Here is a 16,289-nt window from a genome sequence, read left to right as displayed (position 1 = left end):
TATTATGATAGCCATGCTTTAAATACTGTGTGTCTTACAAAAGTATTTTATTGCTATGAGATTAATTTTATATTTTTTCAACAGTGGAAAACCTGGTTGATGTGTACTAAAATTTAGATTGGTAGTTGTGATAAGGGGAGAACAGTATATAGAGAAATCATTATGTGATCACTATGCCTTTAAGAACACTGGGAGAATTTGAAAGTGATCTCTTTCAAAAGAACCAATGAAGGAGCTTCCTTTAGGGAGAGGCAGTCAGCTCTATTTAAAACAAAGCAGAACAATGAAGCATTTTTTAGACTCCTAACACCACTCCTCCTTTTCATAGTTTGGTTTGCCCTCTTACAAAGTAACACCCTGGCATCCACATTAGAATTGAAACTGACAAGGCATCTCTTTTATCCCTGGCTTCCAAAACTCCTTATTAATAATAATTAGCCATTCCTGGCTTCTATTCAAGAGAGTTTAATATATACTAGAATGGCTTCTGGGCCTCAGCTGCATTTCTTACTTTAGCTAAGGAATGATGGTGCTGGGAGAGGGAACACCACTCTATGCTGAAAGAGATTTGCTGAATAGCATCAGTGCAGCAAAATGACTACTCAGTTGTCTGTTAATGAATAACCATTATTTAAATATATATTTTATGTTAGTATATGTGTAGAAATGTTCATTCAAATGGGTCATATTTAGCATAATAAATTTATTTCTATATCTACCTTAGAAAATGTGTGGCATATAGCCTGTAGCATTTGATAATCACTTTAAAAGTCATTATTTTTATACATTTCATACATGTGCTTTCCTAGGAAATGTAACTGCCTTTGATTTCCAGGTAAATGTGATTTATAATATTCAATGTCTATGCAATAAAATAATGTGGGTGATATTTAAGATTAGTTATCATGAATGTATTATTTACTTAATGAATAAATACTTCCGTTTGGTTTGTAATGTTACTTATTTTAATTTTTACAGAGCATATAACTGAATGCCTTGATAAGAGTAGATATTGTCATATTTATTAGAAGAAATATAGTGGGATGGGGAGTTTCTTTTCCAAACTTCTGGTTTGGAGGAAGGCATTTCTATTCCACTCTTTTAGGGAAAGAAAAGGTAGGAGCATAATTATTTTATTTTCTCTCATCTTTCACTCTTCAAGGCAGAAAGGAATGACATCTGACTGGTAAAAAATGGAGGGAGGGACTGAGCAGGCATGGACTTTTGTTTTCAAGAGTGGCCTGTTTCCAGGATTCATTCACTCTCTGTGTCCTAGGGCAGGCTCTGCCCCTGAAAGGAGGGTGGCGCCACAGACTACTGGATAAATCTGGCTTATTCAGAGGTGAGGGGATAGGGTCTCACATACAGCCACTGATCCAAGCAAATATCTTTACCTCCATGTCACTATCTCCTGAGTCTTATTTTACAACTCTTCAAAAAGCTGTGGAGAAAGAGTCAGACCTGTTTACTTACCCTAAAACTCTGATCCAGTTGCTCTGTGGTGAATATAAACACATGGCATATGTGTGAGTCTTATTATCTTTTGCAGTTTCTGAGCCTATTTTCCTAACCTGAAATAAATATAGCTGAAGTTTTGGCCCTTGTTTCAAAGCCTCAATCCCTGAATAGTCCTCTTCTGCCAGCAATGAAATGTTTGAGAGTTTGTTTCATGAAATCTTATTAAAGGATACTAAGAGTGAAGAAGATAACCTCACTAAATAACCAGTGTTACCTGCCCAGTTTCTGACTTGGAATTTCACTTTGATGAAACTTGTATGAATCTTGACTAGAAGGTGAACTTTCTCCCTGAATTTCCCAAGAAAATGATTTCATAGAGCATTAGGGGAATTTAACCCTAACTTGGAAACTTATTTTCAGAACGTAGGTATTATTAAACCCCTAACAAATTTTCTTTGATTTCTAATTAAAAGTTAACTTTTATTAACATATACTTATCTAACAATTAGAGTAAAAATCATCACTTTGGATTTTGACCACAAATTAACACACTACAGTCAGGAATTCAGAACATTTATTGCAAGAGCTGAATAATTGTAAATAACTTAGAACTGGCAAAGCAGTAACAAGGATAATTGTTTAGATATTTATTGTGTCAAAGTCATCAAACACCCCTCACAAACTGACAAATATGTACTTCAATAAGCTATGCACTCCTACCCATTATTTTCCATTATACTGTGGAAAAATGTGAATTGCTATTTACAAAGTAATTTTATTTTTGGTAAGAACAAATTATCTATCAGATTAGCAAACCATTTTTTTACTTTTATTTTTTACTTTTAAACTGATGTTGAACGGTGGCATTAAGATAACTTTCACTTCTTTCAATAAAGACATTTTGTTGCATGCTATTTATTTGTTTAAATCATCTGTCATGCCTTAACAAAAACCTCCTAAGAATGCTCGAATTTGGATTTGTTTGCACGTGCAACTGAGATCTTATTAACATTAGCTGTCACTCTGTTGGTTTGACCTAAGTGACAAGATGCTGGTACCTGCCGGCATTGACCAACTATGATAACAAACAGTTAAACAGCAATAATTAGAGATCTATCCCTTAATTTCCCCCAACTAGCCTACCTGGAGAATGTTCTGTTACATCATGAAGGCACAACACATTAAATAGTTTGTGACTATGGTCTAACACTTGTGTTACAACAACATTATTGTATATGAGGATCAACACAAACTGCCATTTCAACAAAGTTGTAGACACACATTTTCCCAATTGAAACTATTTTTGAATAGTAATTTTTCTTCAATATATGCTAATTTAATACATAAGTTTTGCATGAGTGACAAGCACAGGATATATCACTTTCTGAAGGATAACACTTTCCCATTACTATGCTACTAAATAAGTGATTTTGCTTTTGCCTACTTTGAAAATAAGGATGTCAAGAAAATAGGTTCTGAATTTCCAAGCTTTTGCAGAAGTCCTTTTTTTATATAAAGTTTTCATTTTTTATCTTTATTTCTTATAGAATTCCAGCATCATAAGCTATCATAAAAGAAGCGAGATTCCAGAACCTTTATTTTCACTACAAGTATCTGAGATCTTTTGAACAATGTGTGTCAAGACAGACTCAGAAACACTTCACTAAAAGAAACAACAAAAATAGCAACAAAGAGGCAAACAGAAAAAGAAAAGAAGCAACCATAAAACACAGAATTATGCTACAACGTTTTTTAGGTGAACGGTATAAGTACACAAAAGTTGTTAATAATAGCTTGCTTCTATTTACAAATACTTTAACACTGATTGACTTACAAGTGTCCACTAACGTTGTTAACAGCACAATAGGTTTAATGCTTATCTTTTTAAATTTCGTTTGAAGTATAATGTCAAGTATAGCAGTCCCAGCACAGATCAACAACAAAAAGAGCACAATTTTCTAACTGGATATGTTTGTCAGTCACTCTAATCCATGGAACTTTCTTCCTCTCCAAATGCATATTCTATTGTTCATAGCAGCAGTCCAGGGTCAAAATAAAATGCAGTTAAAAAAAAAAAGGATATTTGCACAATGGAGAGACCTCTGGAGAGTTTAATCAATCCTAGTAAACAAGATCACATGGCTAGTAGAACTATCTTCTCTCTCTTATGTGGTAAAACACTGCATCCTCCATGGTGCTAACACAAAGTTATGGATATCCCTGCTATAAGGGGCATAGTTGTAGAGATCTATTGAATACATAAAGCTCTGACACACACGGTATTAACATGTCTATTTAGTTTAAAGTTATTAGGTCCCATATAGCCTTTTTCTTTTTAGAGTTGGTGCTCCTTAGGACTCTCAATAGCACCTCCTGCTTGCTTATAAGACTTCAGATTTGCCAGAGGAATGTCTGTCATGTGGCTGCCATTGTTGAAATGGCCTTCGGTGGAACCATACTGCTTACGGTCATTGAACTGGTTCCTGTTGCTATCTTCTTTCCAGGCTCTGGTCAGGGTGTGCCCATTCACAAGCTTGTCCTTCTTGACCCATTCTTTCTGGGGTGCAAAGGTTGAGAGAGGTGATTTAGGGTGTTGATAGGGACCCAAGCCAGGAGGCATCCAGCAGTTATCAGAGTGACCCAAAACCAAGCACTCTTGAGTGCACATCTCTGTAGCTTCAGCTAATCCTCGGGGGCCCAGAGGCCCATCTGCAGAGGACAAGAGACAAAATAAGGAAAGAAAGTGGTTAGAGTTTTCATTTAAAATTATCTCCTTAGAGAAAAAGTGCATTGGTAATCTCATTTGTTCATGAAAATTGTATTAAGGTAAACAATTCAAATATATGATTCCTCATTCTTTTAAGAATAACATAGGAGGAATAAAATTCCTTTTACTTGAGGTGAGAATTATCTCTTTTCCTTAAGCCTTCATTTATATCTAGAGATACAGACAGATAGAAAAATAAATAGACAGACATGAGTAAAGAGATATACCCATGACATATCATTTCTGATGAACTTTTTCCATGACATATGTATTATTACTAATTTATGTCCTACTTCTCCACAAAAAAACTCATATTCACGAGAAATAGTGAAAAGTACAAAAATTTTATGTGCAATGTTGAAATATATGCTAACATATCAACTCCTTGAATATAAAAAGTATTACTTGAAATATAACATTAAAAATAAATACTGTAGGGCTTCCCTCGTGGCGCAGTGGTTGAGAGTCCGCCTGCCGATGCAGGGGACGCGGGTTTGTGCCCCGGTTCGGGAAGATCCCACATGCCGCGGAGTGTCTGGGCCCGTGAGCCATGGCCGCTGAGCCTGCGCGTCCGGAGCATGTGCTCCGCAACGGGAGAGGCCACAACGGTGAGAGGCCCACGTACCGCCAAAAAAAAAAAAAAAAAAAAAAAATACTGTAAAGGTTATACAAAATGTTTTTCTATATAAACGTGTGTTTTTAGCATGAAATCCCATGAAAATAACTTTGCAACATTTTAGAAAGTTAAATAATAATTTTAAAGAATGTTTTAACTAAAGTATATTACTAAAGATATACCTGGTTGACTGGTTGACATTGTGAAATCCCAGTAAATAAAGACACCATTTGCATCCAAAGACAACATGTGGTTCCTTCCAAGCTTAACCTATTTTCTTGATTTCTTAACCCAAATTTCACTAACATGAAAGTCTAGCTAAGTTGCAAATTGGGTCACATGGAGTCTAATATTCAAAGGGAAAATAAGTCATCATAGATATTTTTCTTTTATTTATTTATTTTTTTACCAGCAGGCAATCTAAAACATTTTAACCATGATTTTGAAAGTAAACTCTTCTCTGATTACGTAAAAAGGACATCAGTTCTTTACTGATAAACAACAAGTGTCAAGTGGTTAAGGGAAAGTTTTTTTTGTTGTCATTGTTTTTTTTTTTCCCTTGATTAAACAGTCAAATGATAAGTGGTAGCTTGAAAATTAGGAATTGATTTTACGAATGAGGTTAAGTGGATAGGCAAGAATGCTTGAGGCATAAAGCATTTTCAAAAGTAGAGAGTCGTCAGAATAAAAGTGTAGAGAAAAATGAAGAAAATATCCCTGAAAGTTTTTCTACTCAACTATTAAAAGAGCCAACAATTGGAATGTAGGTCTTTGCTAAAGTCCAAGTTAGCACTACTAATATTTTTAAGTGCCCAATAATTGTGGAGTTTTTATATTAACATCTATTTTTCTTAATAATATTCTAGTTACTTCTTACATGTTAAAAAAGAAATACCTGCTGAGATAGGTAAGAGTTGGTGGCAAATACCTGAGACCTCAACACACAGACAACATTTAAATGGACACTGGATGTGAAAAAAATATATGCCTAAAATGTACTCTTACATACAAACGGAAATTTTAGTCATTTTTGAAATCTAAAATCTGCTCTTTAGAATAACCTTAAAATTCCTTCTCATCTGACCCATAGTCCCATCCCCTCAAGAGCAAATAGTTTTATCGTTTTAAACATACGTTCATTACTTAAAACTATTTCTCTCACAAACCCCGAATGATTACTTACTTCCTAGGGTATTTAATTTAATCTTCTCTATGAGCCTTTCTCTGTCCTCTGAATTCTGCCCACATTTTAAAAGTTCAAACTAATTTCTCCCTTTTAGTTTTGCTTTGGTGTGTTCAGTGACTCTGTATCCACAAAGTTAACACATTTTGCTCAAACCAATCAATGCCCCTTACATCAGGATCGCAGGCCTGGAAGATGCTTTTTGCCTGGCTTGTTTTCATTTAATTACTGATTCTTTCCAGGGGCAGCTTGCTTCCCAGGTACCACAGCAAGCTTCCCTAACTTTGCCAATTCATGTTTTACATGCACCTGGAAGATTTCCACAGATCTTCCCTTATTAATGAATAATGAATTTCCTAATTGAGCTCACTCACTCAACTCTTACTTTAATGACATTTTTGTCTTTTGGGGGACAAAAGACAAAAATGTCATTCATTAGTATACATTTTTGTTTTCTCTCAACTAGATTTAAAATCCATTGATGGAAAAAAACAACTTATTAGCCTTCTGATTCCTCATAGTGCTTAGCAATAGCAATGATCTAAGAACAATGTTAATTGTTAATTAAAATTTTATGATGTTGAAAATGTCCTGAGAAATTATTAAAGATATCCTCTGCTTGGGCTTCCCTGGTGGCACAATGGTTCAGAGTCCGCCTGCCGATGCAGGGGACACGGGTTCGTGCCCCGGTCCGGGAAGATCCCACATACTGCGGAGCGGCTGGGCCCGTGAGCCATGGCCGCTGAGCCTGCGCATCCGGAGCCTGTGCTCTGCAACGAGAGAGGCCAGAAGAGTGACAGCCCCGCGTACCGCAAAAAAAAAAAAAAAAAAAAAAAAGATATCCTCTGCTTAAAAGGCAGACCTTAAGTAATTAGAAGATTCTGATTTCGCAAACATCATACCAAAAGCTTCCTCAACAACAAATCTCTTTGCCTCAGCAATACTTTGTGATAGTTAATAAGTGAATTATTTAATTTCTCTGCTAAATATGTTTTAGCATATTTAGCAGAGATATATTAGAAGTCTGGGACTTCTCTGGTGGTTCAGTCGTTAAGAATCCACCTCCCAATACAGGGAACATGGGTTAGATCCCTGGTCAGGGAGCTAAGATCCCACATACCGTAGGGCAACTAAGCCTGCACGCCGCAACTACTGAGCCTGTGCACCACAACTAGAGAGCCCACATGCCGCAACTAAGACCCGATGCAGCCAAAGCTAAAATAAAAAACTCAATATTAAAAAAAAAGTTCACTCCTTTCTAGCCATCAACAGAGATAATCACCAATTTGATGTATAATATATATTGAGGCCTATAAATCAATCCTTAATTTTTACTTTTCCAGAATCATTAATAAGTTTTTCTTTTCCTGTTAATATCCCCAAAGTAAAAAATAAATTATCAGCTACCTTAGAAATATTAATAGCATCAGGTTTTTATTGAGTACATAAAAAAGAGAGAATATGCAAGATTATTTTTTAAATAGTCTTATCCAATATACATTGCCATCTTATTAAATTAAGAATATTACCCAAGAATTGAGAACACTAGGGGTATGTGTGTGTGTGTGTGTGTGTGTGTGTGTGTCTGTGTGCGTCTATAAGTATATGTGGACCCTAAGTCTTCAGCATTTAATGACACACTTTAACAAATAGAGTATATTGTTTTTCAGAACTGATAACATTTATTTATTCTATAAATATTTACTGAGTATTTACTATATGCTGACACTGTGACAGGCACCAGGAATATAGCAGTGAACAAAGCAGATGTCAACACTATCCTCATGGAGCTTTGGGTCTATCCTGGGAAACAAATAATTGCCTTAAAAGCAGTGAGCTAAGAGAGGAGAAAATGTGTCATTGGGAAGGAGGTAGGGTTTAGGGAGGCTTGTCCCTTTAAAAGGCAACAGAGGGACTTTGTTCCAAGTTCCATTTCTACATTTTTCTGAAAGTTCTTACAGATAACTGACAATTTAAGACACAGTTAAAATTTGTGTGTACTGTACAAAATATTTAACTTGCAAAAAATGGTTTTTCCATTAGATAATATTAATTGCTCTTTGAAAATTTTACTTATGATTCATTCTTGTAAATAAATTTGAAGGCTTTTAATAAAGTCTATAAATAAATTTACAGAAGTTTTGTGGATTCTTAGGTCAGTCTTTTAGGTAGCTGATTGTTATATAAAATTTAAAGATCCATCGAAAAGTGCGACACAACACAACGATGGCACTTGCATGAGGGACAGTTTTTGTTATTTATAGCCCTAAAGGAGAAAAGGCCACCAGGCAGGGGCACATAGACGGTTGTACCAAGAACAGGGTAACAATAAGCTGGAATTGTAGGGGACAGTGTATGTATGGCCAATCAGGGTGGAGGTAGCTAGGTTTCCAGGGCACTTTGTGGATTGACTGATTAGGAAAATTTCTCAGGCTCTAGGGCACAGAGTCTGTCTCAAGATATCTGGTACCTTAACTTTGGAGCAATTAAGTTGGGTGCATAATGACCTAGAAGTGTGAGAGCTCTAGAAGGGAAGTGGTGGGATGTGGATTTACTGAAGAAAGGAAACTGACCAGCTAGTAGCCAAGGCCACAGAACTGAGTCGTCAGCAAAAAAAAAAAAAAAAAAGGAATAAAAGAAAGAAAAGGGAAAAAATATATATACTAAACTACATTATAACAATTTGCTTATGTAATTGAGCTGCATTGCTGGAAAGCTTACTTTGTTTATTCTCTGGCAAGTTTTTATTTTGGGACATGACATTAAATACGGAAAATTTTACTCTTTTTATTTGGACCTATATATATTTTCCAGTGGTTGCCCTGAAACACACACACACGCACACACACACAAGTTTTATTTTGGGAAATAACAGTGCTTCCAAGTTTTCTTCCATAAAGCCTGTGTCATGAATTGGTAGAAAGAAAAATGAAACATTTTTATTATGAATTACTAAAGAGAACACAGTCATTCTACTGGTTCCTTGAAAGTCCTGGTCTTTTAAAAGTTTATAATCTGAAGCATCCTAAACATTGAATAGTTTCCAGTTAGTTTTTCTCATTTTTAGAACCACTTACTGATTTGTTTTATACTTTTTTTTTTTTTTTTTTTGCAGTACGCGGGCCTCTCACGGTTGTGGCCTCTCCCGTTGCGCAGCACAGGCTCCGGATGCGCAGGCTCAGCGGCCATGGCTCACGGGCCTAGCAGCTCCGCGGCATGTGGGATCTTTCCGGACCGGGGCACAAATCTGTGTCCCCTGAATCAGCAGGCGGAATCTCAACCACTGCGCCACCAGGGAAGCCCTGTTTTATACTTTTAAAAGGGAGAAAAACATTCTTTATAAAGCATTGTTATTTAATATTGTCATTTTCCAAAATATAATTGAAAATAATTCATGATTCTCCATCAAATATATAGCATTTAGGGCTTCCCTGGTGGCGCAGTGGTTGACAGTCCGCCTGCCGATGCAGGGGACACGGGTTCGTGCCCCGGTCCGGGAAGATTCCACATGCCACGGAGCTGCTAGGCCCGTGAGCCATGGCCGCTGAGCCTGCGCGTCCGGAGCCTGTGCTCTGCAGTGGGAGAGGCCGCAGTGGTGAGAGGCCCGCGTACCGCAAAAAAAAAAAAAAAAATATATATATATATATATATATATATATATCATTTAAAATATCAGGGATTTTTTACTAATACTGAAAAAGTTATATTCACTGAAATAGTATCCTTTATCTTTGACATATAATTATTTTTAATGTTATCACTATAAGGAATCGTCTTAATTGTTGAATAATTATATTTACTTTTCATAATTCCCTCAACATTGAATATTTAACATGTATTACATGTGTCAGAAATGTGCTGGATTCTTAATAAATTTTGAGATGGTGTGTGTGCATGTGTGTGTGCTTGGTGCATGTGTGCACTTATGTTTCCCTGTCTCTCCAATTTTTTCATAAATTTTGAGGTCCTATTTGTGTTACATCATACAATATCTATTTAGAATCCAGATCAGGATTTAAAACTGCTTATAAATACTTTCTACAATTTCAGCATTATACCAATCTGTTTCCTTTTTGTCAAAAAAAGTACTTAAAATCCCCCATCATGATTATTTTAACACTGAAATTTTTATTGATTTTTTAAAAAACCTAAATTATTTGTCCCCTTTAACAATCTGCAATCTATGAGTTTGGTTATCTTTCTTTATTTTTTAATGTATAAAGACACAAGTGCTGATAAAACTGTCCAAGCCATCTGCCTCTGCATTTAAATGTTGAAAGCAAAAACAAAAGCACATAAAAAGCTTCTTGAAAGTCATCTCAGTTAATGTTTATATCAGTTCTCAATGTATTTCCCTCTCCATCTTTGCTCCATCTTCCTGTTCAAAACCAAACAAAATAATTTTCCTATGATTTAGGCATCAACAGCTGTCATAGAGCTGCTTGAATTGCTGACTTTTAAACATGCAGGTTTAAAATGTGAAACTATCCAATTTAATGGATCTCCAGCTATACTTAAATGGTAGGATAGTTGAATGAGCTTTGATCTCATTTTATTATACCTGGAAGCAGAATTGTTAGTTCATTGATTAACTCACTGCTATAATTAACAAGTACCTTCTGGCCTGTTGCCCACTGCTTTTCAAACTGATGGTTTGAAACCCTTTAATTTCAAAGATTGAAACTGATAAACTGATATTTTTTTTCAAAAATCATGAGACCTTTCATATTTCTGGTCAGGTTTCATATTATATAACGGTTTGCACTTTTACATGAATAAATTTTCCTTAGAATTTTTACTATTGGGTAAAATAAGACTAAACAGACTGTGAAAATTGAATTGTAAAATAGATGTCATTTTTATATCATTTTGGTTCAGATTCATCACATCTCACTCAATTTTTGTCTCATTCAATTTTTATTATAGAAAAATACCTCTTCCATGCAAAACATATCTGATTGTCATGTTATAATGGTCTTTTTGTGGTTAAGAGCATATATCATCATTTTTATGCAAAACATTTGTTAAATTCCAGTTTGTCTGTATTTTCCCCAGAAGAAGGTACCTTGAAAGGTAGCATGAGTGTAGTATGCAAAGAGTTGTGCATCACTAAACATCTTAAAGTGAAAGATGCATCCACTGATTTGGACTTGCTGAAGCAGTTTGCCTGATCTCTAGGCACAGTAATAAAATGTCTTTCCTTGTTTTAAAGAAATTTCCATTTTTAAGTAGGCTTTTATCCTATAATTTTGCTTTGTACTTGCTATTAATTTACTAAGAAAAATCTTAATTATTATACTTGCTCCTTTTCATACTGAATCTTCCTATTAAAAATTTCAGGGAAACAAATATTCTCACCCAGTACGCTTTTAGATAATTTTACTATCTCTAGGAGACCAAAACCAAAAAATTAGTATTTTTACTGGCTCATTTTCACCCTCAGTTTATTTCTATTCTTTTTAATTTTTTTGTGAGACAATATGTAGTAGCATAACAATTTCTTATCATTTTTGTGGATTATCTTGAGTGGAAAGCTAAAGCTAAATATTTATGGAAATCTGCAGGGACCTGAAAGAATGTCAGGTAAAGTCACTTGATAGGCCCCCCTACTGTCTCCACACACTATACTTATTGATCAGTTGCAGATACAAATTAAATCGATTAATTTGCTTCCAATCTAAAAATAGTAAAAGTTAATTTTGAATATGAGCATTGGCATGAAAACAGAGGAAACCATTCAGCATTGCTCACTTTCCCTTTTGATACATGATCTCTACTTTAGATCCCATTATCCTTGTCCAACCAATATTTTAAAATCACTGTCACACAGGAATAAATATCAGTTATTACCCTGCTCAGAAAAACAATCAAGGGGTACAAATTTCACTGCCATTTAAACTCAGATTTGTATATAAAATAGTACAGCATAGTTATGTGGACAGTCTAAATCCAAAAGTAGATCTGGCAAACTTGAGTATACCTATGGGAAAAACATTTCTCATTCATTCACTGAATAACTTTTGTTTGATCCCATGTTAGGTTCAAGAGATTCTTGCATAGAATATCTAAAATCAGAACTAGTCCAGAAATCTCAGGTCACATGATCATCATAGCTCAAGCAAATAGAAATAGATCTGAGCCCCAGTAAAATAATGAATTTGCATGAACTTTGTGAAAGTAATTTTAGATTCCACGTCTCCTGGTTTCTCACCTAAAAATCGAGAGTAAAAGACTAAATTCTGATTCATGACCTCTACCAATCTCTAATTCCTTTATTAAATATCACTGTGGTTTGTCATAGATAATCAAATTTTCAGTGTTATTTTCATTCTACTAATGAGAAGTCCAAGACAAGGCAAAGAAATCATAAATCAATTGTTCCTGTAGATTAGTCGATTACGTAGGTCACATATAGGTGTTGGAATGTGAAAGTATGATTGAAACAAGTATTTACATTTCTTAGTCTAAGTAAAAATCTTCATCAGAGTTTTCGTTTATGGCTCAAATTTAACCCAACATTGTGAAAGCACCTACAGTCACCTTGAGAAACAACTGCAGAATTCCCACACAAGCAGGATTTGACAAAACCTTTAGTTAACAACTAAACATGGATTAAATATTTTACACATTCCTCATACAAATTTTTTTCTTTGGTCACAGATGAAAAGTCAACATTTGCAGATGGAGGCAGTCCAAATGCAATAACACATAGCCAGCACGAGCAGCAGATTCTCTGCCAGAGAGGATATTGCTATTTGGATAGACTTTATAGCTCACAAAGAATGGAGAGCACCTCCTTATAAATCTTTATCTTTCTTCAGCATGGCATGAATATCAGCTCCCTTTTTTCTCATCTGCTAAAGCTAATTGCTGAAAAGAAAATATCTTTGATTTTATTTATTCACAATTAGCATTTGATGCTGCAATCAATGAAATGACAATAGTCTAAGGTTATTGATTATTTAAATTAATTCTCAAATCTTGACAAAATTGCTTAGCATGAAACAGCTTATCTATATTATTGCAGACCATATTTACTTTCTTCTATAGTTTACTCTTTCTTTTAGTCATATTTGATGTCTTTCATTTTAAAAAGTTGCTCATATACTGATATTTCCTGAATTACTCTCCATTTCTTACAATTCACATAGTTTCTCAAAAAAACATAGTAAATCTTATTTGATGTGCAAACAAATCTAAGGTATTAAGAAATGAAATAATTCTTTACTGATGAATTTCAGGCTGAGATCCAATTTTTTTAAAAAAAAGCAATTTATATAATCTTCTCTCCCCTTAAAAAACTCAAAGGTGCTTGTCTGAAACCAGACAAGAAGTACACAGTACTGTGAAGTAATTTGTCTACACACTTTCCACTCTTTCCCAGATTTCAGGTGTATTTAATTAGAATGGAAAAAATAAACTGGTGAAGTTCATTTTTATTTGCCCAGTTCTCTGATAATTTTCACCTGGGACACTTATAACTGGAGCCTTGTTCCTCCCCGAGTCTCTGGGCTACAGATTCTATTTTTCATGGTCTTCAGAAGGCATAGTGATTAGTCTCTGGTTATTTTAAGCATTGGGGAATTTGGGGAAAACATTTTGCTAAGTTGTTAAATATTTAAAGACTTCATAAATTATATATTTTAAAAGGTGTCTGAAAGATTTTTTTTTAAATGGAATAAGTCATCAACTATGATGCATGGGATCTGTAGGGGTGTGTGTGTGTGTGTGTGTGTGTGTGTGTGTGTGTGTTTACACATAGATGTTACCATAACTTTGAATTAATAAAGTATAGATCAGTGTTTCTCAAATGTTAATGTGCATATGAACCACCTGGGGAAATTGTTAAAATGCAGAATATGATTCAGTAAATCTGGGGTCCTGAATTCCTTCATTTCTAATGATCTCTCAGATGCTGCTGCTGCCTTTCAAGGTCTTCTCTTGGAGATGCAAGCACATTGAGTACTTACTTACCTCCATTGGGTACTTTCCCAGTGTTCCGCGTAGCTAAAGTTTTCAAACGTGTGCATGAATCAGAGTTAGCTGGAGGGCTTATTAGGTAAATTGCATGACCACATCCAGGAATTTTGATTCTGTAGGTTCAAGGTGGAGCCCAAGAATTTTCAGTTCTAGCAAGTTCCTCTTTCTGTCACACTTTCGTGATTTCTCCAGTCCATCACTAGCCTCTCTGTTTCATTTTCATTTGATGACACCACAAATTTTTCCAGACCCCTAAATGTTGGACTGCTCATTGCTCTTTACCTACACCTCTTCTAGGTGAAATTGTGTAATTATGCAGCCTTATAAGTCATATATATGCTAGCAAGTCCCCAATTTACATTTTCAGCCCCATATCATTCTCCTATGGCGATATCAACATATCTGACTCCTGGATCCTCAGCACCCTTTGTATTTCTAGTAGGCATTTCCAACTAACGTAATTCTTACTGTTTTTTTCCAAACATACTATTCTTCCTGAACTTACTATTCTTGTGTATGGCACACTGATCACCTGCTTGCTCAACTCAGAAAGAAAAAGAAAAAAAAGGAGTCAGCATTGGCAACCATTATGCAAAATTCTAAAATTCTCCAACCTAATTCCTGGGACTAGAAACATGATATCACACAAGTGGTAATGTTAAATTATATGGCTGCTACGGACTGAAGTTTTCTGTCCCGCCAAATTCATTCACTGAAATCCTAATACCCAATGTGATGGTATTTGGAGGTGGGACTTTTGGGACATGATTAGGTTTAAATGAAGTCATGAGGATAAAGTCCTCATGATGGGATTAGTGCCCTTATAAAAAGAGACGAGAGGGGGCTTCCCTGGTGGCACAGTGATTGAGAGTCCACCTGCTGATGCAGGGGGAGTGGCTGGGCCCGTGAGTCATGGCCGCTGAGCCTGTGCGTCTGGAGCCTGTGCTCTGCAACGGGAGAGGCCACAACAGTGAGAGACCCGCGTACCGCAAAAAAAAAAAAAGACCAGAGAACTAATACTTTTACTCTCTGTCTGCCATGTATAGCAAGAAGGGAGCTATCTGCAAACTAGGAAAGGGGATCTCACCAGACACCAATTTTGTCTATATCTTGATCTTGGTCCTTCCAGCCTTCCAAACTATGAGAAATAAATGTTCCTTGTTTAAGCCAGTCTATGATATCCCGTTATAGCAGTTTGTACTAAGACAATGGCAAAAGAGGTTTTGCAGATGTAACAAGGACACTCATCAACAAAGTTGATTTTTAGTTAATAGACTAAGCTATATTTATAAACTATATTTGGGCCTAACATAATCATGTGAGCTCTTGAAAATCAGGGGTTTTTCTCTAGCTATTAGCAGAAAGAAGCTCAGATTCAAAGCACAAGAAGGACTCAATATTCCATTGGTGTCTTTGAAGATGGAAAGGACCACAGAGAAAGGATCTGAGAGGAGCCTCTAATTGCTGAGAGCCACCCCAGCTGGGCAGCCAGCAGGACAACAGGGATCTCAATCCTACAACCATAGGAACAGGATTCTACCAACAATCTGCGTGAGTTTGAAAATCAGTTCTTCCTCAGAGCCTCCATAGAAGAGTCCAGTCCAGCTGATAACTTGATTTTGGCCTTGTGAGACTCTAGGCATGGCAAGCCTGCTTGAACTCCTGTGATAATAAATGGGTGGAAACTGAGATAATAAATTTGCGTTGCTATAACTAAGTTGTGGTAATTTGTAATTCATAAATCGAAAACTAATACAACGTCTGTCTCTTACTCAAGATACACAGTCAATCAGCAAGTTCTTTAGTCTATTTCCCTCCCTGAAAACCCACCACCTCAAGCCACTATTATTTCCTAGTAGGACTTCCTTCTTTCACTCTGTGACATTCTATGCTCTAATCCTTAACTAGAGGCATGTATATATAGTTACAAGTAAATAGGTAGTAGACTTATATTAGTTTTCTATTGATGCTGTAACAAATTACCACAAACTTAGTGACTTAAAATAACATTCTCTTACAGTTTTGGAGGTCAAAATTCTGAGAAATCAATTTCACTGAGCTAAAGTCAAGGTGTTAAGCAGGCTGCTTCATCCTGGAAACTCTGAGGGGAAAATCCATCCTCTTCCTTTCTTCAGCTTCTAGAGATTGTCTGTGTTTCTTGGTTTCTGGGTCCTTCTCCAAGTTCAAAACACATTCTCCAATCTTCACTTCTGTTATCACATCACCTCCTCTAACTCCTCTTGCATCCCTCTTTTAAGGACCATTGTGATTACACTGTGCCTATG

The 16,289-nt window shown here is 35.8% G+C and overlaps 1 protein-coding gene across 4 annotated transcripts in view; it reads right to left on the bottom strand.

Annotated features, from left to right (window-relative positions):
• Positions 1-3,793: 3,793 nt before the first annotated feature.
• Positions 3,794-16,289, bottom strand: part of PCDH9 (protocadherin 9) — a 982,686-nt gene continuing 970,190 nt past the window's right edge. For all 4 annotated transcript variants that reach the window (XM_060128964.1, XM_060128967.1, XM_060128966.1 and 1 more), the window contains one exon: positions 3,794-4,167. In XM_060128964.1, the coding sequence (XP_059984947.1) occupies positions 3,794-4,167 (374 nt within the window). The remainder of the gene's footprint in view (positions 4,168-16,289) is intronic.

Source organism: Lagenorhynchus albirostris, chromosome 18 (assembly GCF_949774975.1).
Source record: "Lagenorhynchus albirostris chromosome 18, mLagAlb1.1, whole genome shotgun sequence".
Taxonomy (NCBI): Eukaryota; Metazoa; Chordata; class Mammalia; order Artiodactyla; family Delphinidae; genus Lagenorhynchus; species Lagenorhynchus albirostris.
Note: the sequence above shows the minus strand (reverse complement) of the source record. Positions and strands in the feature narration are given on the sequence as shown.